This window comes from Salvia miltiorrhiza, chromosome 4 (genome assembly GCF_028751815.1).
Source record: "Salvia miltiorrhiza cultivar Shanhuang (shh) chromosome 4, IMPLAD_Smil_shh, whole genome shotgun sequence".
NCBI lineage: Eukaryota > Viridiplantae > Streptophyta > Magnoliopsida > Lamiales > Lamiaceae > Salvia > Salvia miltiorrhiza.
This window is the reverse complement of record NC_080390.1, coordinates 43,570,672-43,595,707: the sequence shown is the minus strand read 5'-3', so window position 1 is coordinate 43,595,707 and position 25,036 is coordinate 43,570,672. Positions and strand designations below refer to the sequence as shown.

The window sequence follows — 25,036 nt, the reverse complement described above, 5'->3', positions numbered from 1 at the left end:
CAAATAAAATTATAACTATTAATTGGACAAACTGAATAATTTATGATTAAATTAATTATATAAATAATTAATTTATATATAAAAATAACTATAGATTAATTCATATTTGATTAATTTATATTTTATATTAAAAATAATTTAAAATAATTAATTATATAAATAACTACTCAACTATAAATTCACAAACATACTTAAATAATTAAACAATAGCTCCTTATTTCCCTTGTCCAAAAGAAACACCTCAAAATCAGCGGGACGGAGGAAGTATAATATTTATAATTTATTTAGATTCTACAATATGTGGAATGCAATTCAGAGATGATGTGGAATTATTTGTCATGATAATTAGAATGAAGTAGAATTCAAATTATGTGATTTTAGGCTGCCACATAGGTAGACCCTATTTTCTTATTATATAGAAGATTGTTATAGTTAAATTACAAAAAAGTATTGAATAGAGTTATATTAGAAAGAATATGAACAGTTTACTCTAAATTTTTAAAATGAAACATTTATTAAACAAAACAAGAAAAAAGGTGAAATGGAACACATATTAATACACGGGTGGAATATTTGGAATTTTATACTCCACCTGAATTGAAACTTCAAGGTGTCTAGAATAAATAGATTTTCAAGTCTAAACAGAAAGTAAAAATGTGACATTTATCGGAGCAATTGATGTTGAACGGTTAAGTGTGCGGTGGAATTGATTAAAACATATTAGAATCTAGAATGAGTTTTGAAGAAGGTTCGAATTGTGACACCCCTCCTTCTCCTACTAGTTGATAAAATATTGCAAAAAAAAATTGAGTTGGCTTTCTTGACTCAACTGTAACAGTCTACGCTTATCGCTTTGAGTATTCACACCACGGCAGCCGGGACGAACGTCACTACTCTTCCCTATAAATACCACTCTTACACCTTCTGCCAAACATCACCTAACTCATTTCCAATCTCTCAATTTTCTATACTCTTTGCTTTCTTATTACTAATTTCATATTCTTAAATGGCGAAATCACCCGAAACAGAGCACCCCGTCAAGGCCTTCGGATTGGCTGCCGCAGACTCATCTGGCCATCTCTCTCCTTTCAAATTTTCCAGAAGGTGCTTTTCCTCTCTCTCTCTCATTAACAATCAGATTAGTGCTAACAAGTTTCTATGAGGAGTCCCAATTAAAAAGTATGAAAAGACCTTGATTATCTCAATCTTTTTGGTCTAGTGTTTTTAAGCTTATGATCGTAGATTGATTAAATTTAGCAATTGGTAGAAATTAATACTTAATATTTGATGGCGTATCTGCAGGGCCACTGGTGATGAAGACGTGCAGCTGAAAGTGTTGTATTGTGGGATCTGCCACTCGGATCTTCATTACCTCAAGAACGAATGGGGCATCTCTCAGTATCCTCTGGTTCCAGGGTGCGTTTCTTTCTGCTTTCTACTTGTTAATCATTTTACAAACCAACAAAATTATTTACTATAATTGATGATCTGCAATGCTAATGCAGGCATGAGATTGTGGGAGTGGTAACAGAGGTGGGAAAGAAGGTGAAGAAGGTGAAAGTTGGAGACAAAGTTGGTGTGGGATGCATGGTGGGCTCATGTGGATCATGTGAGAGCTGCAAAGAGGATCTTGAGAATTACTGCCCCAAAATCATCCCCACTTACAGTGCCAATTACCATGATGGAAGCATCACATATGGTGGTTACTCTGATATCATGGTTGCCGAAGAGCATTTCATCGTGCGTATCCCCGACAACATGCCCTTGGATTCTGCTGCTCCTCTTCTATGTGCAGGCATCACCACCTACAGCCCCATGAGATACTTTGGACTAGACAAACCCGGCATGCACATCGGAGTTGTAGGTTTGGGCGGACTAGGCCACGTTGCCGTTAAATTTGCCAAGGCTTTTGGTTCTAAGGTCACAGTCATCAGCACCTCCCCTAACAAGAAGGATGAAGCACTGTCAAATTTGGGCGCAGATTCATTCTTGATCAGTAAAGATGCAGATGAAATGCAGGTAAAATTCTTCATCCTCAGCTCTGTTTCATTACCATTATCAATTCATCAGCACTAAATTAATTAATGTTGACTTTATTACTCATAGGCTGCTATGGGAACAATGGATGGTATTATTGATACAGTATCAGCTTATCACCCTTTGATGCCACTCATTGGGCTATTGAAAGCTCATGGAAAGCTGGTGATGCTTGGTGCCCCGGACAAGCCTCTTGAGCTACCAGTGTTTCCTCTACTTGCAGGGAGAAAGATGATATCTGGGAGTGGGATTGGAGGAATGAAAGAGACGCAGGAAATGATTGATTTCGCGGCCAAGCACAATATAAAGGCAGATATTGAATTAATTTCAGCAGATTACGTTAACACTGCGCTAGAGCGTCTGGCTAAAGCAGATGTGAAGTACCGCTTCGTGATAGACGTAGCCAACACCTTCCAGCAATCTTAAGCTGAGCTTTCTGATGGAAGAGTGTGTTGTTCTTCTGTTGTCCAGTTTATTTAATTTTTTTAAATATTTTCGCTGTTGGTTTGTCTTAAGCTGTGGTTTTGGATGGAAGAGTGTAATATGCTTTTGTTTTCAATAAGTGATGCACGTCACTTGTTAAATATCCACTTTATTTACATTTTACAAATATAAGCCGCCTTCATATTCGCTCGCTAGCTCCTTCATTTAAAATTTTCGACTTGTTTGGCTTGTCTTCAAATTTAATACATTTGTTCGTTGTATAGTCATACATATTTGCTATTTTTTTTTTTTTTTGACTTGGGGAAGTTGGGGAGGGGGAGCAGTGGGGTTTGAACCCGGGACCTCACTGTTCACACACAGGATGTCGCACCACTTGATGTTCCCTTGGGGACCATACATATTTGCTATTAAACACCTAATTTAACGAACATTAAAAATACAAATAAAGAGACTAAAACGGTGCATATTTGCTATTAATCGACCCAACAGGAACAAAACAGCCAAAACCGAATAAATAAAAATACATCGAAATTAAACTGAGAAGAGATAGAACATCAACACCTTAACTCAAAATAATTCCCATCAACGACGCCGATTGTTGTTGTGGGCTTTAACCACAACAAAAAGAAGTACTAAATTTAACGGGAAAATAATGAAAACTTGCACGTAGAATTCGAAAATCTAGCCAGGAAAGAAGTAGTATATGAGGAAAATAATGAGGTCTAGGTTACCTGGTTGAAAATACAGCTGTAGATGAAGTCTAACGGTGCATTTATTTTGATGGAATATTTTCACTATTTTTTCGTCGTTTTCACATGTTTACTGAAATAGTGTTATTTATCCAATTGCATATACCTTGCACACACAGAGTAGCAGAAAACATGCAACACAAAGTAACAGTAAAAGTATCGCAGAAAGTAACAACACTGACACAAGAATTGTTCACCCAATTCGGTGATAAAACACCTATGTCTGGGGGATCACGCCCAAGGTAAATTACTCACTAGCGAAGATAAGTTATACAAAGGACTTGCACGACAAACTCTCAAGCTTTCTCGCCTCTATAACTTTCCAAACCCTCACAACTGTGAATAATTGAGATATGAATAACAATCAACCCTCTAAGTGTGAATGAACCTCACTCACCACCAACATCCACGAAAATAAGCTTTACCAACAGCCTGGTAAAGGAAGAACAAAAGAATTCGAACACCCACAACCTTGCTTGAGATAACAACAGCAAGATAACACACTAGTTTGTTCTCACACGAGCTGAACAAACTAAGAATTCAATAAACACACTCAGCAAACACAAACTAGTTCATCTACCCACATAAAAAACGAACTAAGCACTCAACAAAACACTCTTTATGAACTGAAGAAGAGTAATAAAACGCAGTAGCATTCATGTGATGATCTCTTCGGTCTTTTATAGATGTAGGCAGTAGAAAATCCTAGAAGAGATATGCTGAACCAAGGACTCTTGTAGATAACTCCTTATCTTCGAATAACCAAGGAGACGTGCATGCTCTGGACTCAGGAAGCAAGTATATCTAAAACCCACGAGATATACTTTATGATAGAACATTTTTCAGGTAGGAAATATTTTCTCGGGCAATTCCTTTGTACTCATTTTCTCTTTAGTGTTGAATAATACTTCATCTGTCCGCCAAAAGTAGACCACTTTTACTATATTGGGCGTCCGCAAAGAGTAGACCACTTTCCTCTTATGGAAATGGTCCCACCACCCAATTTAATCTTTTATCCTTACAAACACTCTTTATTTACAAAAAAACCACTACAAATTCAATCTCAACCACACATCTTATAAAGTGGTGGGACCCTTTCTCCACTAAATCAAAATCATCACCAATTTTATTAAATCCCGTGCCCAACCAAAATGGTCTACTTTTGACGGACGGACGGAGGGAGTATTATCTTTGAGTAGTTCTGTGAAAATATTTTCCAGCATTTGCTCATTTCTAGTAAACATATAATAAAAAATAAGAAAAATGTAATAATTTTTCATTTTTTCTTATTCATTATTTTTCAATAAAAATTTTACAACTAAAGTAAACACACCCTAAATGAAAATGATGACTTCAATAATGATGGCAAACAACTTAGGCGGTACGTTGTATATGAAAAAAATAAGAGAAAACAACTATTGATATTAAGAAATGCAAAAAACTTGTATTGCTTGAAAGTGAATTCATAGCATGCGTATATGGAAAACGAATATTTCATCTATTTATAGACAAATCTAAGTCGAGGATAGAATCATCTTTTCAGGCCTGTCATGCATTGGCATCGAGGATTCCTCTGTCTTTTACTAGTTCATGTGTAGAGAATTGAATGGTTACATCAACTAAATTTGTATCTTGGAGATCTCTGTACCAATGACCTCCCTTATCTTTTTATGGCAGGCTGGCAGCGTTGTAATATTATACCAGGATTTCTATATTTCATCAGGGCTGGTACCATCGAATCCTGGTAAAGATTGATATTGCTGCTTTGACTTCTCTTATGTTGACTACCTCATTTATCATTTGAATCATTTTTTATAACAATATATTTCGTCGAAAAATAAAATGAGCTAAACATTGTGTATTTTTTGACAATTCTCAAAATTCGTGAGATAAAACAAAATAAGTTGAAGTTCGTGTATTTTTTGACAACTTTCAAAGTTCATGAATTAATTTGGACTTTCCAGGTCTAATCTCGATCTTTGGGCCTAGCCCAATAGGAATGACATAATATCATCCGCATTACAATCAATGGCTGAAGCTATACGCCTAGTCTAAAAATGTACTCAACTATTGATAATATCAATTCAAGGCCCAGATTATTTAGGGTATAGCAAAAATATCTTAAACTATCAATAATATCAATAAATGGTCCAAATTCTTGAAGTTGTAACAAAAATGTCATGGATAACGTATATTAAAGAATGATAATTTAATAAACACAAGTTCAGAAAAAAAGAAAGAGCTAATAAATGATAATCCCCCCGTCCCAAATTAACAGGCCACATGAACACAGATATTAAGAAATGAATAGTTCATTATAAAACATGAGAGAGAAATTAATCTTTTTTAGGAATATTTGTTAACAAAGTAAAAGAGAGAAAAATGAAGATATTCTTTTTTAAGTGTAAAGAGATATAATTATTTGTGGGTCACAATGACTGGTGAAGGCGATTCTTACCAACACTAATATTATTACCTTAAATCTTATAATCTTACATGAGTTGGGAACGTTGATGGTCCTTAAGTGTTAGTTGCTTGAGAATCGACCCTTCCTCCTCCTACGCATGCTCTTATTTCTCTTTTTTTTGTTCACTGTCTTAGCGGCAGTCTTTTTGAATGAAGGATCTTTTTAAAAGCAGTAAATGGTAAAGACATTAAATCAGGTATATTTCAAAAACAATCGTGCGTTACAACGTGGATTTCTAGCTATTTATAGATTATACTACATAAGGGTTATTTTAGTAATTCCCGCTCTGATTACGGGAGGGTACTTCCGTCATTTTCAATTCCTTCCTTCTTTCTACTCAAGGGTAGAATTGTCTTATCGACTTTAAGGTATCTTCCACGTCAGCCGACAAGTTGAGGGTTAGAGACAGCGGCTCCTGCAAAAAGGTGGAAATGGACTACCTGCCATTCGATTACAACAACCATTTCCTTGGTGCACTCTTTTGCAGGCGCAAAAGTACACTTCGTCCTTATTCTTCAAATTTGCCGCCCCTCAAGATTGTTTTCTCTCTTCTATGTAACCGATGGTCCTTCACCATAAGCTCGGATATGCTCCTTCTCTGACCATGGAAATACTCCTCCTCTGCCGATTGACACCTCTACACGTTCTTGACTCGAATTACTCTCTTCTGGTCAGCTCAGCTCTGCAAAGCTGCCGTTACTCCTCATTTTCTCCTCTGAAGATAATTTCCCTTGTTCATTAATTCGAGTATTTGGACCACCTTCATCTTGAAAATACGGATGTCCAAATACCATCCTCATCAATGACATTTGTATAAATAATTAGTTATATGAGGTATTTGTTATGTATTGATTTTTCATTTTAAGAAGTGTGCATTTCAAATAAGAAAACATGATTTATTGAATGAAGACATAGTAAATGATTTCGTACAATCTAGGAATTATTGGAGAACCATAATCAATAATGAACGAATCCCAAATCCAAAAAGGATGAAATCGCCATAAATCTACAATTTCTAGCTGACACTATCGTAGACGAACCAATAACAACTTGTTGTACGAAATCAACAATAATAAATATTTGTACAAAAATACCAATAAAAATAATAGGAAGAATGTTTATAAAATTATAAAATTGCATCACCTTTTAAAAAATAGTGCAAAATTGCGTCTTTTTGTTAAATCATTATTTATCATAAAATATTCACTACAAAAAAACAGCTAAACTACGACGGAATTAGCGACGGAAAAGGATTCCATCATAAAATTATGACGGAATAACGACAGATCAACGACGACTTTCAATTTCAAAAATTAACTACGGAATCTACATCAAATTTGCTACGGAAATATTTTAACTACGGAATTAGCGACGGAATTTCCGTCATAAGAGTTTACTACGGAATTATTCCGTAGTTAAAAGTAAGGAATATTTAATTATTTAAATAATTAAAAATTAACGACGGAATAATTCCGTAGTTAAAAATAAAAAATATATATCATTTAAATAATTTAAAATTAATGACAGAATAATTCCGTAGTTAAAATTATTAAATATTAATTATTTAAATAATTTAAATCTAACTACGGAATAAATTCTGTCGTTAAATTTCTTAATAATTCCTTCTTATTTTCTTCCTCCCGCGCCAATCTACTCTACCCTAATAAAAAATTATTTGCTGCCGCCGACTACACTACTCCGCCGCCTAACACCTCGATGGGGACGCCGCCTGACTCCGCCACTCCGCCGCCTCAAGTCTCCGTCTGACACTCCGCCAAGTTCCATGGGCGAAAAGCCATGAAGTAAGCTCACAATTCGTTCTATTGCTTGTTTCGCCGAAGATTAAGGTAAATCTCAATGTGCCATTTCCTATTTCGTTTCCGATTTCACCGTGGCCGTTTTGAATTTTCTATCGTTTGTTGCTCTTCTACTTCTTTCATTCTTCTTAACCAATGCTTATGGAATTTATGTGCTTGCTATTTGCTAATGCCTTGTCAAATTCTGATCGATTCATAAATTGTGTTTGGATTTGAAGTGGAAAGGCTCAACTTTGATAACATTTCACTAACAATTGTGATCGATTCATAAATTGTGCAACATATACGCAATGCTTGCTGGAATATAGGTCTTAATTTGGTATCTAAAAGCATAAAATTTGTGGCTAGTTAATATTAAAATAACTTTATCAGTACTCGTTTTTTAACTTTTGCAGGGGGAACGCAATTTCAATAGATTTGGTGGATGGCTAGGGAAGAATTCTACTACAGGAAGAATAACAGACTTTTGGAGGACCTTCATGTTCATCTTCCTGCTTCTCGCGAATCGAACTTAGGAAGGTTCATTTCTTAATTCTTGTCGTTCTTTGACTATAGCTTTTATCAATTTGTGGCTCCCCTGTAGTCCTTTTTAGTGAAACTAGCTCTCATGGGTTGTCTATCTATGCTCCTTCCTATCTGCTTCGTTCCCCATTATAGGTCGACATTGTGACTTGACTACCTAACTCATCTTTCGAAACGGTTGACTGAACCTTGAAAAAGCTACCGGAAAGTTGATCTTTTAATCCCCCTTTGTTATCTGTTCAAGGTTGACCTTCCTTTTTTGCTCTGAACTTGCATAATTTTATGGAGTATTTGCTAGGATGAAGCTGTTGAGAAAGTTGTCGAGTTCATGGAGATGTACTCTATTAGCATGGAAGATTTTGATACATGATTTTAGGTGCTTAAATAGAAGTTGCATTCAATATATGGTTCTAGTGAAGTACTACCTTACCAAATCCTTATTATTGCAAAGACTTGAGTGCTAGCTTTTTAAGTTTGTTCATTGCTCTGATATAAACATGTGCAGGTCATAGTTTGTAGAATGAGATGATAGTTATTGTTAACCAATGCTCAGTAGGCAAACTAAGGTGAAGGCTTGTATATTCACTACTTTGTATCTCTTGAGTTGATAGTTATAGCAACGCCTCTTGTAGTTTAGCTTGGTTATGACTTCAATGATTCTCTTTTATATCCATCTTTTTTGTTTAGTATGCATTGATTATGAATTGAATGCTTTTCTTTTATGCAGAGAGCAAATGAATTTTTTCCTTATGCACAACTTTCTTATGAATGGATCTTCAATATATTGTGCTGGAGTATGATTAATAGAAGCAATGATAATTTGAAAAATATCTTATGCACAGCTTTCTTATGAATGGATCTTCAATATATGTTGCATCTAGCTATAACAGATGAAAAAGTTTATCGATTTATTTTTTCCTTTGCTATAGCTTTATCAACACCAGCATAACAAGCAAATGAGCTGCCCTGCAATGGCTCAGTTGCTTTCTAATACCCTCTACTTCAAACGTTTCTTCCCATACTATGCTTTCAATGTCTTGGGGGGCCTTGACAGTGAGGGTAAGTGTAAAGGTTACTTCAGTTGGATATTATCCCAAATCTTTTCTGCTAGTTTGTTGATCTTTTCCTGCCTTCTGAAATTTATTGAAGGAAAGGGCTGTGTGTTCACATATGATGCTGTCAGATCTTACGAACGGGTGGGATACAGTGCCCAAGGTTCTGGTGCAACTCTTATCACACCCTTCTTGGACAACCAACTGAAATCTCCAAGTCCTCTTTTGTTGCCTGCAAAGGTTTGCTTTTGAATTTCCTTGTCTTGTGACTCATTTGTGCCTCCACCTTAAATATCTGAATGAACGATGATAACTGCAGGACGCAGTGACTCCACTTTCAGAGGTAGAAGCCATCGACTTGGTCAAAACCTGTTTCGTTTCAGCAACTGAAAGGGATATTTACACAGTAAGTTTGTGTTCACTCACTCAAGCAATCCAGTTAGTAAGACCAAGTGTAATGATTTTTCTTTGGTTTACTCATGCCCTATAACATCATGAGATAAGCTCTCATAAATTGACCATGTTTACCATATATTTTTATGAGTAACTAGTGTTCTGATCACTCTTCTATGAGATTCAGGGATCAACCGTCTTAGATATTTGATTACCCACCAAGAATCATTCTCATTTCCTCAATCTTTTTGCGATTGCAGGGAGACAAGGTGGAGATGCTCGTATTGAATGCTAGTGGTCTCCGTCGTGAGTTCATGGATCTCAGGAAAGATTAGACCCATTCCCTGTTTCTTGTGCTCCAGCTTTCCCAGAAACGAGATAGATAGTGTCGATGAACGCTCATTTGGGCTCATTCAGCACATAATTTTCCTGGGGCACTTCAGTTTCCTCACCATTCACATCGAGTCTCTCTGCATGTATTCCTGGAAGAGATTGGGCAAGTTGGAAAGAGTATTGGGGTCGGGATGATGTGAAAGCAAAAGAAGAAAAGGCTCGTAAGAATAGGATTTCTGAACCAGATGGAGTAGGAACAAGATCATAAAGCATAGAGGTGGCTCAAGATGTACTTTGGATTACGCCATGGAAATGGTAATTACTTCTATTTTAATAAACTTCACTTAATTAAATTTTTAACTTTATGTTTCTAAATGCATGGGCAAAAGAGAAAGGAGTCATCGTAGAAGAGGTCCAGCTCGATGTGTTCGAAAGGTTTCACTTCTCAGCCATGTAAGTGGTGGTTCATTGAGTACTGATTCTGCAGCGACCTCCCAGCTTGATTCCACTGCTCAGTAGAAGGTGGAGGTGCAGGAACTGTTAGAGTTAGAGAGACAAGAGCGCCATCAAAATGAGGAAAAAATGCAAGCTGAGCTGAGGGCGCGAGACGAGGCACAAGCACAGATGCAAGCACAAATTCAGGCTCAACTACGAGCTCAGCATGAGGCGTTTGAGCAAGCTCTATCGAAGCTAGATGGTAGCGGACGTCTATCATCTTCCTCTTGATCTTTTTATCTTTAGATGTTGGTTTGAAACTATTTTGAACAATTTGATTTTAACTTTTGTTATGTTGGAGATTGAACATATAATCTTTTGTTATATTGGATTTCTATGAATTAATGTGATATAAGACTTTTTGTTGTTTATATTTTGTTTAATAAGTTGCATTAATATTGTGTTAATAGGTTAAATACTATTATATAAATAATACAAAAAATATTTTATAAGATTTGTTGTCTTCAGCGACGGAATAGCGACAGAAATCTTCAAACCAAATTTGCGACGGAATCTATTCTGTCGCTACTAGCGACGAAATTTTTCGTCGCTAATCCGTAGTTAAAAAAAACAACCAAACAACAACTACTTTCTTAGCTACAGAAATTTCCGTCGCTAGTCCGTCGATAAAACTAGCGACATAATGCATTTCCGTCGCTAATTTTGCTAGCGACCACGATTCTAGATTCGGAAAAAATCTATCGTTATTCTGTCATTAGCCGCGATTAGCGACAGAATTTTCATTTTTAGCGACGGAAAATTCCATCGCTAATCGGCAGATTTTTTGTAGTGATTGAAGATACACGTTGATGTTCCGTCGATGAAAATTGTTATTGAAGATACTTGTTATAACCTCAATAATTTAGGCATTTAATTGATATTAGCTGTAATTTGAAACGTTTTTGTTACAACCTTAATAGTTTGTGTCAATTATTAATATTATCAATAATCCAAAGCATTTTTATAATTAGACATATAGTTTTTACATTTAATTGTTATTAACCATAAATAAGACGACATTTTATTATATATTAACAAGGTTATATTTGTAATGACGTAGCAAAGATCGGGCTAAATTTGCCTATGTTCTATTAACGAGCCATCAAAAATGCATCGTACAATCAAAATTCACATCATAATAAGTGACCATTAACCCATAATTATATTGTATAAATATGCATTATCAGATTATGGATATTGTGTTAAAACGCAACCAAGACGTACCCCATCGTGGCGGCACGTGCCTCCACAATTTTTTTTACTTTTTTTACTAATTATATATATTATATAAAAAATATATATTTAATTAAAATATAATAAATAAGCAATTTTTTAAACTCTCAATCATCAATACATTATGCATTATATAGTATTCCCTACGTCCATGTAAGAGTTCTACTTACCAATTTTTATTTATCAACGGAAAAAAAATCACTTCACTTTATGAACTATTACATCTTATTTACCTATAAATTGTAACTTTATTTCAATTTTTAACGAATAACATACATTTATTTCACTTTTTTTTTAATTAACACTACCCTTACAAACAGTTCATTCATTTTACATTTCTACACAATAACTTTAACAACTTAAATAGCATACAATGAGACTCTTTTTTTATGGACAAATAGAATAATTTTTTTAACGTATTTTATACTTATAATTATCTTGTGCCCCCACTGTAAAAAAAATCTGGATCTGTCCCTACAAGAACAATACTATTTAATATACTATTTTATTCCTATGTCATAAGTATAACATTTTGGCTGGACATATGTTCTAATAAAATAGTTAATGGATGTATTTTTATTAGTAGATAAAATGTCTCACCGTATATATAATGAGTGTATTATGTTCACGTGTATTCCCAGCGGATTTAATCTTAGAATATGTAATATTTAATGGTTTTCCATAGTAACCGAGAAGAAAGGAAAGAATTAGATAGGAAGAGAGAGAGAAGTTAGAGGGAGGCGGATGAAGATAAAGTTAATTCTCATTGATTTTCCAAAACCTAGCAACCAAAGCTCATATAAAAGTCATAGTGGTCCCCTACTGGAATAGAAAAATTATAAAATAAAAGCAACAATAATAAACAGCGTTTTCTCACAAAAACGCTTCTCACATCATAGCTAAACTTCTTTCACAGCAACAATGACTTAAATTAATTTCCATTATCTTCCTCTTTGACCCAGCCTTCGTCAACAAGCGAAAGAGACATAAAAATTCCATCTTTATTGTTCTCCACAGAAATCCCCAATTTCTCCATACTCCCCTTCTTCTCGTCCATTTTCTCGACGCTGTTCACAACAATACCGCGCCGCTCTTGAGATCCTTGTCCCCAAGGATCAAAGTGAGGAAATTTGCGGCGAATGAATTTAAGATCTTCCCACGAAGTGCAAGATCCCTCATTTTCATCCCACGAAATCAAAACCTGAGTTACTTGACTAGTACCGCGCTGGATCTTACGTTCTTGGAGCACCGCTACTGGCGCCACCACAAAGGCGCCGTCTTGGTCAACGACGGGCAGATCCGGAGTGGTTGAGATAGTGGGGCTGAGGACCTTCTTCAGTAACGAAACATGGAAGACGGGGTGGATACGAGCCCCGGGGGGCAGCTGTAGACGGTAAGCCACCTTTCCTATGCGCTCAATCACTTGATAAGGCCCGTAGTAACGCGCAGACAGTTTCAGGTGGCGTCGGAGAGCAACTGTCTGCTGGCGGTATGGCTGCAGCTTCAAGTAAACAAAATCTCCAACCTCAAATTCCCTTTCCACACGTTTCTTATCAGCATACACCTTCATACGCTGCTGTGCGAGATGTAAGTTCTCCTTCAGGTCTTGTATGAGCTTCTGTCTGGTGAGAATCATATCCTTGGCATCAGTATCGTGTGTTGTCAGGAATGGTGTTAGTGAATGTGTTGGGGGTGGAATACCATAGAGAGCTTCCCATGGTGTAGCCTTTAACCCTGTATGATGGTTTGTGTTGTACCAGTATTCAGCAAGAGGTAACCAATTAATCCACAACTTAGGATTTTGATAGACCATGCACCTCAGATAATTTTCCACACATTGATTAAGCCTTTCAGATTGCCCATCTGATTGTGGGTGATAAGCTGAAGTGTAGTCCAACTGAGTTCCCATACCTTTGAAAAGCTCCTTCCAAAAGATGCTCGTAAATATCTTGTCCCTATCAGTGACAATGCTTATAGGCATTCCATGTAGCTTGTAGATGTTATCGAGGAACTCACAAGCAACCTTTTGAGCTGTAAAAGGGTGAGACAAGGGTAGAAAATGAGCAAATTTGGTAAATCTATCAATAACAACTAGAATTACATCCTTTCCCCTTGACTTAGGTAGCCCCTCTATAAAATCCATAGTAATGTGAGTCCAGGATTGATCAGGAATGGGCAAGGGCTGTAGGAGGCCCGGGTAAAGTCCTGAAGTAGATTTATTCCTCTCACATACTTCACATTCCTTGACCCATTTTTCCACATCAGCCTTAAGTCTAGGCCAATAGAATACCCTCTTAAGTCGGTGGTACGTCCCATGTATACCAGAATGCCCACCAATGGCTGTTCCATGCATTTCCTTCAACAAAATTTGCCTCAGATCAGTAGTGCACCCAATTGCCACCCTTTGCTTGAATCTGATGATGTCACCAATCCTCTCCCAATCAGGCAATAGTCCTGGCTGCAAAGCTAATTTCCTCGTGATGTCTTGAATAAATTCATCGCCCTCATAGCTATCAATGACCTGTTTAGTCCAATTAGGCATTACTGTTGCAACGGCAGCACAATCATTAATTCTTTCTACCCTTCTGGATAAGGCATCGGCAGCCTTATTGTCAGCGCCTTTCTTGTAGTGGATTTCATAGTCGAATCCCAGCAATTTGCAAACCCATTTCTGTTGCAATGGTGAAACTATCTTTTGATCCAACAAGTGCTTCAGTGCTTGCTGATCAGTTCTAATGATAAATTTGTGGCCCTGTAAATAATGCCTCCATCTTTGAATAGCAAGAAGTATTGCTAGGAACTCCCTTTCATAGATTGAAAGGACTTGATGTTTAGGGCACAAAGCCTTACTGAGGTAAGCTATGGGCCTCCCCTGCTGCATAAGCACAGCTCCTATTCCATGCCCGCTAGCATCTGTCTCGATTATGAATGGTAAGGAAAAGTTTGGTAAAGCAAGTACTGGGGCACTGACCATGGCTTCTTTTAGTTTCTGAAATGCTCGAGTAGCTTCCTCGTCCCAATTAAAATTACCCTTCCTTAATAGAGAAGTCAAGGGTTTGCTTATGGTGCCATAGCCTTGTACAAAACGCCTATAATAACCAGTTAGGCCCAAAAACCCTCGAAGCTGCTTCAATGTCTTAGGCAGGGGCCAGTCTTTCACTCCTTCAATTTTAGCGGGGTCAGTGGATACTCCCTCTGAGGTGATAATGTGTCCCAGATAGCTTATCTCAGTCTGCCCAAATTGGCACTTACTCCGCTTAGCAAATAGATGATTATCCTTAAGTATCTGCAATACTTTCTTCAAGTGTGACAAGTGTTCCTCCCACCTTTTACTAAAAATCAAAATATCATCAAAAAAGACTAGAACAGTTTTCCTCAGTTGCCCTCTGAATAGCTGATTCATTAGTGATTGAAATGTAGCCGGGGCATTACATAGGCCAAATGGCATCACCAAGAACTCATAATGACCGTTATGAGTTCTAAAAGCAGTCAAGTGTCTATGCTCAGGAGCTAATAATATTTGAAAATAACCAGACCTTAAGTCAATTTTTGAAAAATACCTGCTTCCCCCAAGTTCATCAAGCAACTCTTCAATAACGGGTATGGGATAATTGTGTTTAACGGTGAGGCTATTCAAATATCTGTAGTCAACACAAAGCCTCCAAGTAGAATCCTTCTTCTTGACCAATAGGACGGGTGAGGCATAAGGGCTCTTGCTTGGTTGGATTTCCCCAGATTCCAAAAGCCCAGCAACAATCTTTTCTATTTCATTTTTCTGTTCATGGGACACTCTGTAGGGAAATTGTGACTTGGGTACACTTCCTTCCTTAAGTACAATGTGATGCTCAATACCCCTTTCTGGTGGCAACCCTCTTGGTTCCTCAAAAATCATCTTAAATTGATCTAATAGATAATCCAAAGCTGGATCTTCCACAGATCCATCTCCCTTAATCACAATCTGATATAGCTCTTCAACATCACTACCACCCTCTTGATGCATCATTTGAAAGAGAGCAGGTCCAGTTATCATCTGACAGTGCATTCCCCCATTAATGGCTTGTATTTTGACCCTCTTTCCTTTTAGAGTGACCCCCACAATCATTTTATCATAGTCAAGTTCAACTGGGGTGCACGCTCTTAGCCAATCTCCCCCCAAAATCAGGTCATAACCTTCAGTAGCTAAGACCCTGGGTGAGAAGGTAAAACTGTGATGTTGAATGTTCCACTTGAACCCTTTAACAATTTTGGAGCTGACCATCTTGTTTCCATTGGCTACCCTGACCAACAGGGGTTTAACAGGTTCTTGGTTGCAATTTAGGGACTTCACAGTAGCCTCATTAATGAAGCTTAATGTGCTACCTGAATCAATGAGGATGTTAATCGTCTGACCGTTAATTTCTCCCAAAACTCTCATGGTTGTAGGTCCATCATTCCCAGATAAAGCACTGATGGCTAAAATAATTTCCTCCATCACCAATGTTTCATTCTTATCTTCCTCAGTCTCTTCAAGAGTGATATGGGACAATTTAGCTTCCTCCTCTTCAGTCATGATTAAGTAGGAAATTCTCTGTTTGCATCTATGCCCTGGGACATAGGTTTCATCGCAATTGTAGCAGAGTTTTTTGCTTCTTCTAGCCTCCATTTCTTCAGCAGTGAGTAACTTGAATGGCGACTTTGGAGTAAAATTTCCAGATTTCAAGTTGTTGTTCTCTGGCCTCTTTGAAAATTGGTTAACTGGGGTTGAATTTCTGTATGTGCCCTTAAGCTTCTTAGTGATAGCCTCTAGTGTCTGCAACTGATTCTTTCCCAATTCCACAGCCTGATTTAAAGTAGCTGGATTGAACATCCTTATGAAAGATTGTAGTTCATCACCCAGCCCACTAATAAAGCTTGCTATGAAGTAGTCCTCTGAGAATTCTCCTCTATTAAACATCAATAGACAAGCCCTTAGTTCTTCAAACCTCTCAACATAGTCAGTATAGTTCCCAGTCATCCTCAACTTGTTGAACTCAGCCACTATTTTGGTTTCCTTCAACTCCTCAAACCTGGCAGAGACCAGTTCAATGAATTGGTTCCAGCTCAATTCAATCTGTTTCACCCCTAAATTTTGGTGCCACTGTGAGGCCTTCCCATCAAAGTGCATAGCTGCTAGCATCACCTTTTGTGGGTCAGGGATGTTAGGGATAAGGCTAAAATAAGTTTGGCACTTCAGTATCCAAGCGCGGGGTTGGGTGCCATCAAATCTGGGAAATTCTAACTTAGGTAATGGGGTAACCATGGGGAATCCTTCACCATCCTGATGCCCTCGTCTATATCTTCCAGAAAATGGTGTTCTATTATTACTGCCTTCCCCTATGTAAGTATAGTCATGCCCCCCTAAGATTGATTCAGACTCTTTCCCATTTCCCACATTTAATAACTGCAATTGGATATTAGCTAGAGTTGTTGTGAGGTGTTCAAATTTACCTTCCATTCCCTTCCATTGTTTCTGTATTTCTTCAGCCATGTCTTCAATTTTCTCTTGCATCTTTAATTCTGTTGATTCTCTTTTTAATGCCTCAGATTGAACGAACTGATCCAGCTGTCTTTGCGCCTCCTGTAGGTCCTTAAAACGAGTCATTTCAGCCATGATGCCCGGAAAGCTGGCTCTGATACCAACTATTATGTTCACGTGTATTCCCAGCGGATTTAATCTTAGAATATGTAATATTTAATGGTTTTCCATAGTAACCGAGAAGAAAGGAAAGAATTAGATAGGAAGAGAGAGAGAAGTTAGAGGGAGGCGGATGAAGATAAAGTTAATTCTCATTGATTTTCCAAAACCTAGCAACCAAAGCTCATATAAAAGTCATAGTGGTCCCCTACTGGAATAGAAAAATTATAAAATAAAAGCAACAATAATAAACAGCGTTTTCTCACAAAAACGCTTCTCACATCATAGCTAAACTTCTTTCACAGCAACAATGACTTAAATTAATTTCCATTATCTTCCTCTTTGACCCAGCCTTCGTCAACAAGCGAAAGAGACATAAAAATTCCATCTTTATTGTTCTCCACAGAAATCCCCAATTTCTCCATACTCCCCTTCTTCTCGTCCATTTTCTCGACGCTGTTCACAACAGAGTGATTGAGGTTGAATTAAGTATGAGACATGCCTAGTTTTTTTTTATAATTTGTAAAAGTAAAGTATAAGGCTAGATGATGTGTTCATATCTTCAAAAGGAAAGTGTTGTATTTTAATCGGACACTAAAAATGACTAATGTATTATACTTTTGACGAACGAAGGGTATTAATTAACTTTCTTTATTGTTTTATAAAAAATAACCTTAATTACTAAGAATTTCATTATCCCTATAAAATAGGAGAGGTTCGACTATAAATTTACAGTTAAATAAATTGCTTAATTACCCATCGGTTATTAAAAGATGATTAACAAGTTAATAAAAAAGGACATAGTCTCATCCCTTCAAATTTATACATCCATCTATTATTGATTAATCTATGATATAGAATTGGTAATAGACATTATCTCCATTCACAAAAAATAATCTTAAAAAGGGACGACATGAGTTTTAATAAAATAGTTGAATATATTGTTAGTGGAGAAAGAGTCTAATTTAAAAGATAGAGTTAATATTCATAATTAATTATATTGTGAGTGGAGAAATGAGTCCACCATTTAATAGAAATGTCCAAAAATAAAAACTGATTAATTTTTGTACACGTCCCAAAATGATAAAAATGGATTATTGTTTGTGGACCGACCGAATACTATCTTAGAAATGTCTTCCACCTAATTATGTCATAGAGCTGGGATCTAGTAGAAACTATTGTTGTGTGATAACTTTTTCTTGAAAAGGAGGAAGGAGACCTTGTATGATAACTTTCAAACATGCTTCATTATGAATACAATAACATTGTAGAGCTTTCATGTCTTTCAACTTAGTTATGCGCGAAAAAGTCTTAGGGAATTTTATACTTCAAGTGGCATATAAATTCAAACTTCAAATGTGTCTAGAAAAAGAAAATAAAATAAACAAGTCAATTATGAATAGGATGTAGAAATGTGACATTTAAAACAGCAACCTTTGTTGATGAAAAAAGTGAAGAATCTTTTCTGAAAGCTAAAAGAAAAGAAAATGAGAATAAGTTGAAGACTTCGAGAGAGTTCCGAAGAATGCCAATAATAGACAGCCCATCTTCTTCAACTATTTCTTAATATACTAAAAAGTTGACTGCGCTTATCGCATTGGTTAATGGGTATTCACACACCGGCGGCGTGGAGGTCAGCGCTATGAAAATACCATCACCAACACATATTTGATAGACTCTTTCCTATAAATACCACACTTTAACATTCTCCCAAATCATCACTCTTTCATTTGCATTCTCTACATTTTCTATATTGCTTGCTTACATATTTCTAATTACCAAATAATATATACATTTTGTTAAATGGCGAAATCACCGGAAACAGAGCACCCTGTCAAGGCCTACGGATTGGCTGCCACTGACACATCTGGTCATCTCTCCCCATTCAAATTTTCAAGAAGGTGTTTTTCCACTCTCATTATTGTATATAATGCTATCAAAGAACTTAAATTTATAAACAAATACTAAAATTTATATGTGCATGCAGGGCTACTGGTGATGAAGACGTGCAGCTGAAAGTGTTGTATTGTGGGATCTGCCACTCGGATCTTCATTACCTCAAGAACGAATGGGGCATCTCTCAGTATCCTCTGGTTCCAGGGTGCGTTTCTTTCTGCTTTCTACTTGTTTATCATTTTACAAACCAACAAAATTAATTACAATAATTGATCTGCAATGCTAATGCAGGCATGAGATTGTGGGAGTGGTAACAGAGGTGGGAAAGAAGGTGAAGAAGGTGAAAGTTGGAGACAAAGTTGGTGTGGGATGCATGGTGGGCTCATGTGGATCATGTGAGAGCTGCAAAGAGGATCTTGAGAATTACTGCCCCAAGATCATCCCCACTTACAGTGCCAATTACCATGATGGAAGCATCACATATGGTGGTTACTCTGACATCATGGTTGCCGAAGAGCATTTCATCGTGCGTATCCCCGACAACATGCCCTTGGATTCTGCTGCTCCTCTTCTATGTGCAGGCATCACCACCTACAGCCCCATGAGATACTTTGGATTAGACAAACCCGGCATGCACATCGGAGTTGTGGGTTTGGGCGGACTAGGCCACGTTGCCGTTAAATTTGCCAAGGCTTTTGGTTCTAAGGTCACAGTTATTAGCACCTCCCCTAACAAGAAGGATGAAGCACTGTCAAATTTGGGCGCAGATTCATTCTTGATCAGTAAAGATGCAGATGAAATGCAGGTAAAATTCTTCATCCTCAGCTCTGTTTCATTACCATTATCAATTCATCAGCACTAAATTAATTAATGTTGACTTTATTACTCATAGGCTGCTATGGGAACAATGGATGGTATTATTGATACAGTATCAGCTTATCACCCTTTGATGCCACTCATTGGGCTATTGAAAGCTCATGGAAAGCTGGTGATGCTTGGTGCCCCGGACAAGCCTCTTGAGCTACCAGTGTTTCCTCTACTTGCAGGGAGAAAGATGATATCTGGGAGTGGGATTGGAGGAATGAAAGAGACGCAGGAAATGATTGATTTCGCGGCCAAGCACAATATAAAGGCAGATATTGAATTAATTTCAGCAGATTACGTTAACACTGCGCTAGAGCGTCTGGCTAAAGCAGATGTGAAGTACCGCTTCGTGATAGACGTAGCCAACACCCTCCAGCAATCTTAACTTGAGCTTTTGGATGGAAGAGTGTGTTCTTCTGTTGTCCAGTTTATTTAAGTTTACATAAACTTACAGTTGGTTTGTCTTAAGCTGTGGTTTTGGATGGAAGAGTGTAATCTGCTTTTATTTTCAATAAGTGATGCACGTCACTTGTTAAATATCCACTTAATTTATATTTTACAAATATAAGCCACCTTCGCGTAGCTCCTTCGTTCAGATTTTGACTGGTGTTGCTTGTCTTCAAATTTTATAAACATGTATAGTATACACATTACTATAAAATACATACTAATACTATTGTCAGTTGAAATACATATTATTGTTAGTTGAAACGCATACTTCGCAAAGCACTCGTGACAAGTATTTTTCAGTCTTTGCTTACTTTTTAATTCATCTAACAAATTCACGTATTATTTAATGATACCTTTATATGTTTTTGTCGTGCAGTATTTATGTATAATACTCTATTGTAACAAAAGTTTATCACGTTAGAATAAATAACAAAAAATAATGGTGGAGAGAGATAGAGGAGCTGCACAGTTGTGAAGGACATTTCCTTTACAAAAATCAAAGAACCAAACACAACATTAGATAACTGAACCAATAAACAGGACAGAAACAAACATTCCTAACAAGGGGAAAAGAATAATGAAGTTAAAAGATGTAGCCTTCCAACATATTGGCACGTACGAAAATGTTAATGGCGCGAGCTATCTTGACTTGACATCTACCACAAAAGAGAAAATTTACAAAACCATAATCAGTCGTCGCAACACAATTGATAAATACAATCAGACGTTGCAAAAATGGAATCCGGTATCAAGAATGCTTGCTGGCAACAGCCACAACAAAGCTTCACAGTTACAGTGACCAAAAGCACCAAAGTAAAAGCCGGTGCTCTAGCAAAGCCTTTCCAAGAGATCAGCTGACACCAGACATTCAACGAGCTTAAGTGCTTCAAACAGCTACATTCAACTAAAAGTCGAGAGAACCTGTTTTAGAAGACCCAGAACAACTACCAGAAGAGGCATAAGAACTTCCAGTTGCACCATCTACAGGAGCTTGGTTTATACATTCCAAAATTAAGGATCTTCGCTTCTGCAGTTTCATTGAGAATGTGGTTGCCTCCAGAATTGCAGGGACCTGTTTTTCAAAAGCTTAGTATATGATGCACCTTTCTTTTCTTTTTGAGGTGTCGAGGGGTGAATGTGACATGGAATTCACTAGGTGGAGCTCAAATATGTCAATTCAAGTTTTACACGGTAGTGTTCATATAAAGAAAACATAACAAACAGCATCAAGCTATAGTAGCAAACCACACGTACCTGTGTGTTAAAACGTGCAACTTTGTGCACACTAAGAAGTCCAACCATATCCTGGTATCCTGTGAGAAGCTTAGCCAGTTCCTTGTCTTCATCTAATTGAAGCGTAAAATTATAAGTTGCGTTTCTTCATAAGCATTGTGTGTGGGCATGATGCATGAAAGCAGAAAAGAACAGTAAACACCTGGAATAGCTTTCACAGAAACTAAGGTGTCAGCCAAATGTTGCAGCCTTATTGAGAAGGTTGTTGAAACGAGAGAAGGTGAAAATGTCACTACAGCTACTGCATTTGACAATCTTACAACACTTTTCAAGGATCTAACAAAAGAAAGCATTTCCCATTCCTACACAAGTGTAGGGATCAATCAGCAGTTATATTTCACAATTAAAAAATAGACCAGCTAGACTTAAGAGGGTGTTTGTTTGGCTGAGCTTATAAGCTTCTGAAAACAAGTTATAAGTTGTTTAAGAGCTTATAAGCTCTTGAGAAGTGTTGGGCAAAATAAGTTCTTAAACAGCTTATAGATTGTTATAAGGAGCTTATAAGCTCAGCCAAACACCATCTTAAAAATTAGCAATAGTAAAGGATTAAAAAAATGCTAAAATAAGAGATTTAAAATGAAATAGATACTTACTCTGTTGGAATATTCACACTGCGGCGAACACAGTGACTGAATAGCAATACGACCCCCTGTTATGTTTCCATTGTTCCTAAAAACAGATAGGACAAATTAGATTATACAATTTTTAGGAACGAACAAATTATTGGCTCATTTGCATACGTCGTCATGACTCGATCAAACATCATGTTAATTATTTAGTAATATATCTCGAATCTTGACCTACTAATATACTCATACATAAGAATTTTTTTGGGCTAGGGCTTTAGTTGAAGGCATGAATGCAAGATGAATTACTGATTTGATTGTGATAAGAAGCTCAAACAACGTTCATGAAATGCTCCAAGATCAGCAGATTCTTTTAGGCTAACACAATCGATCTGTTTTCCACTAAAGAAGTGCCTCTCCAGGGGCTTCCGCAAATCAAAGTCATTGCAATACTCAGACTTCCCATCTGTTTATCAAGCACATGATACCATTTTCAGACAGGAAATATTAAGATGTAACTGCTAGCAAGAAACAAGAAACGGGTGAAACATGCCAGGCTAGGGTCAATTGGAAGAGCAAATGTGAGGGATAGGAAAAATCTAGTGCACAAATAAGTCACATTTATAGGAAGCAATAATTTTGCTATTGCATCACGAAATAATGAGTGATAAGAATCTCCCACCTGATCTCACAAGCATTGACATCTATGTGTGACTCGACTTCACGCACATCCTTAATCTCGTTTTATGTTTTGTCACATTATTGTTATACAAGGAAAGTCAATTATGCAAGTAAAAGTGTAAAACAATAATCAGATTGTTTTATTTGCATATATCAAGATTTTACTTCCTTTCTCAGAAAACATTTTCATAAGTTACTTCTAACAAGACCTTTTACCACAAATAAAAAAAATAAAAAAAAGTGTTGCCAACAATTCTTCTTGCTTGAAGGAAATGTCTCTTGAGCCAGTTTATATAGATCCACAATACAATCTCTATCTAATACTGCTTCAAAGTGCTTCCCTAATGCAAGTAGTGGACATCCATCTTTACCAACTGATGATTACAGCAGTTGCAAACAAGAAAGAAAAGCAGTAACAAAGTCGTAAAACGGACAAGCATTAGTAACTTCACCTCTATGAGACTCTGAACTATGCTCCCCAAAATACTTCTTGTATTGCCATGCGATTCTCAGCCCTTTCTCCTGTAATTCAGAATATACTCATTCTTTCAAAATCCACAAACGCTAAGTGAAAAACTACAGAATGCACTCGCGTTCAGTAACTAGAAAGGTACCTGCTCCGTCTCATGGACACGCGATTTCTCATCCTTGGACACCATGGGACTAGGCAAGGTGCCAAGAAACCCTCTGGGATCACTTGCAGGACTTGCATATATTAGAGGTTGATGATGAACCAAGCCCTGAGACATAAAATTTCTCAACAATAACATATGATGCGGCGCCTCCGGATCTTCCATCACCATCACTAGACTTCCCAATGCAAGCCCACCTCCCAGAATCTCTGTCATGATCAAAATCTCAAATAGTTTATATCGAAAATCTCATAAAAAACAAACATAGGTGAGCAAAAGGTTATTTGGAATTACTATCGAGGTCAGGAATGCCAGATGAAAGTAACATGGTCCCGTTTGGACCATGCTTAAGCCCAGGAATGCTGGGAACAGAACTTGATGCTGCACCGAAATTCCGTGAGAAACTGGTGCTCCGAGGTTTATTAGCAGTCATTGCCATAACTGAAACTGATACCACCACAACTACAACAGAAAGAATCTAAAATCAAATCAAATGAATTGAACCAAGTCAATTTCCAGAAGCAGAAAGCCTTGGGTATTTCTTCGAACACATGCTGTGCATCTATACTGCAGAGTCGGGTTTAATCAAAACAGAGAATATTTTGAGAATCGAAGAAAACCTTTCAATCTGTAATGAGTCCTGCGATTCCCACTTCAGTTCGCGACACAGGTGTTTAAGCAACTTTGGAATTGAAGTTTGGTTAACCTCGTTAGGTCGCGCTCAAACACAAACGTATAAGGAATAAAAAGAATTGAGAGTCCAAAAATCATCCAATGATATTTTAATCTAGTTTCAGCCTTACAAGAACAAGAGTGTGCGAACAGTTAAACTGAAATCATTCGTTAAAATATGAAAATCATATTCAGAGTTTTTGAGAAGAACAAGAGCCAACGCTTATGGTACTGGGCTGAGCTATGTATTCTAACCGTGGGCAGCAATCTATTGTTTTCATTCTGGGCAGCCCACTTCTTTTTTTTTTTTTTTTTTTTTGAGGGGGGGGGGGTTGACATTGACAAAGTAGGGTTAATAGTATTTTATGTCCCAAACTTTCATCATTTTCCACAAATGTCCTCAATTATTATTTTATCCTAAAAAATTCTAAATTTTTAATTTTTCCCATAAAATGTTCTGCTATACAAAATTCAATGACGGAAAGATGATAAACAAAACCCCAAACTTTCACCATTTTCCAACAATGGTGGTTCTCAGTATGGTTTTCCAACAATAGTGGTCCCTAAAATATTTCTTTCAGCGAGATAATTCATCTTTTTGTCATCAAATTTTGTATAGTGAGACATTTTATGAAAAAAATTGAAAGTTAAGGGTTTTTTGGGAGAAAATAAAAGTTCGTGACATAAAACACTATTAACCCGACAAACAATTTGTTTGTCTCATATGTGCATTCTTTTTTATGAAAAAGTGAGGAAAAATACTCTATCCGTCTTTAGTATTCATTTG

General features: G+C 36.9%; 4 protein-coding genes across 4 annotated transcripts; 3 read left to right on the top strand and 1 right to left on the bottom strand.

The window, feature by feature from the left end:
• Positions 1-741: 741 nt before the first annotated feature.
• On the top strand, positions 742-2,667 carry LOC131021872 (8-hydroxygeraniol dehydrogenase-like). Its single transcript, XM_057951195.1, has 4 exons — positions 742-1,104; positions 1,303-1,416; positions 1,506-2,019; positions 2,107-2,667. The coding sequence occupies exons 1-4, from the start codon at positions 1,007-1,009 to the stop codon at positions 2,461-2,463; spliced, it is 1,083 nt and encodes a 360-aa protein (XP_057807178.1). The 5' UTR covers positions 742-1,006; the 3' UTR covers positions 2,464-2,667.
• A 6,277-nt stretch (positions 2,668-8,944) lies between these two features.
• On the top strand, positions 8,945-9,967 carry LOC131021873 (proteasome subunit beta type-1-like). The gene is made up of 4 exons (XM_057951197.1): positions 8,945-9,095; positions 9,186-9,328; positions 9,408-9,494; positions 9,742-9,967. The coding sequence occupies exons 1-4, from the start codon at positions 8,993-8,995 to the stop codon at positions 9,814-9,816; spliced, it is 408 nt and encodes a 135-aa protein (XP_057807180.1). The 5' UTR covers positions 8,945-8,992; the 3' UTR covers positions 9,817-9,967.
• Positions 9,968-18,768: 8,801 nt separating this feature from the next.
• On the top strand, positions 18,769-20,532 carry LOC131021871 (8-hydroxygeraniol dehydrogenase-like). The gene is made up of 4 exons (XM_057951194.1): positions 18,769-19,096; positions 19,183-19,296; positions 19,383-19,896; positions 19,984-20,532. The coding sequence occupies exons 1-4, from the start codon at positions 18,999-19,001 to the stop codon at positions 20,338-20,340; spliced, it is 1,083 nt and encodes a 360-aa protein (XP_057807177.1). The 5' UTR covers positions 18,769-18,998; the 3' UTR covers positions 20,341-20,532.
• Positions 20,533-20,944: 412 nt separating this feature from the next.
• LOC131021870 (elongator complex protein 4) lies at positions 20,945-24,509 on the bottom strand. Its single transcript, XM_057951193.1, has 9 exons — positions 24,198-24,509; positions 23,872-24,039; positions 23,560-23,786; positions 23,398-23,467; positions 22,574-22,730; positions 22,292-22,367; positions 21,841-22,000; positions 21,660-21,751; positions 20,945-21,477 (listed from the first exon to the last, which is right to left on the bottom strand). Exons 2-9 carry the CDS (start codon positions 24,014-24,016, stop codon positions 21,310-21,312), a joined length of 1,095 nt encoding a protein of 364 aa, XP_057807176.1. The 5' UTR covers positions 24,017-24,039; positions 24,198-24,509; the 3' UTR covers positions 20,945-21,309.
• Positions 24,510-25,036: the final 527 nt, after the last annotated feature.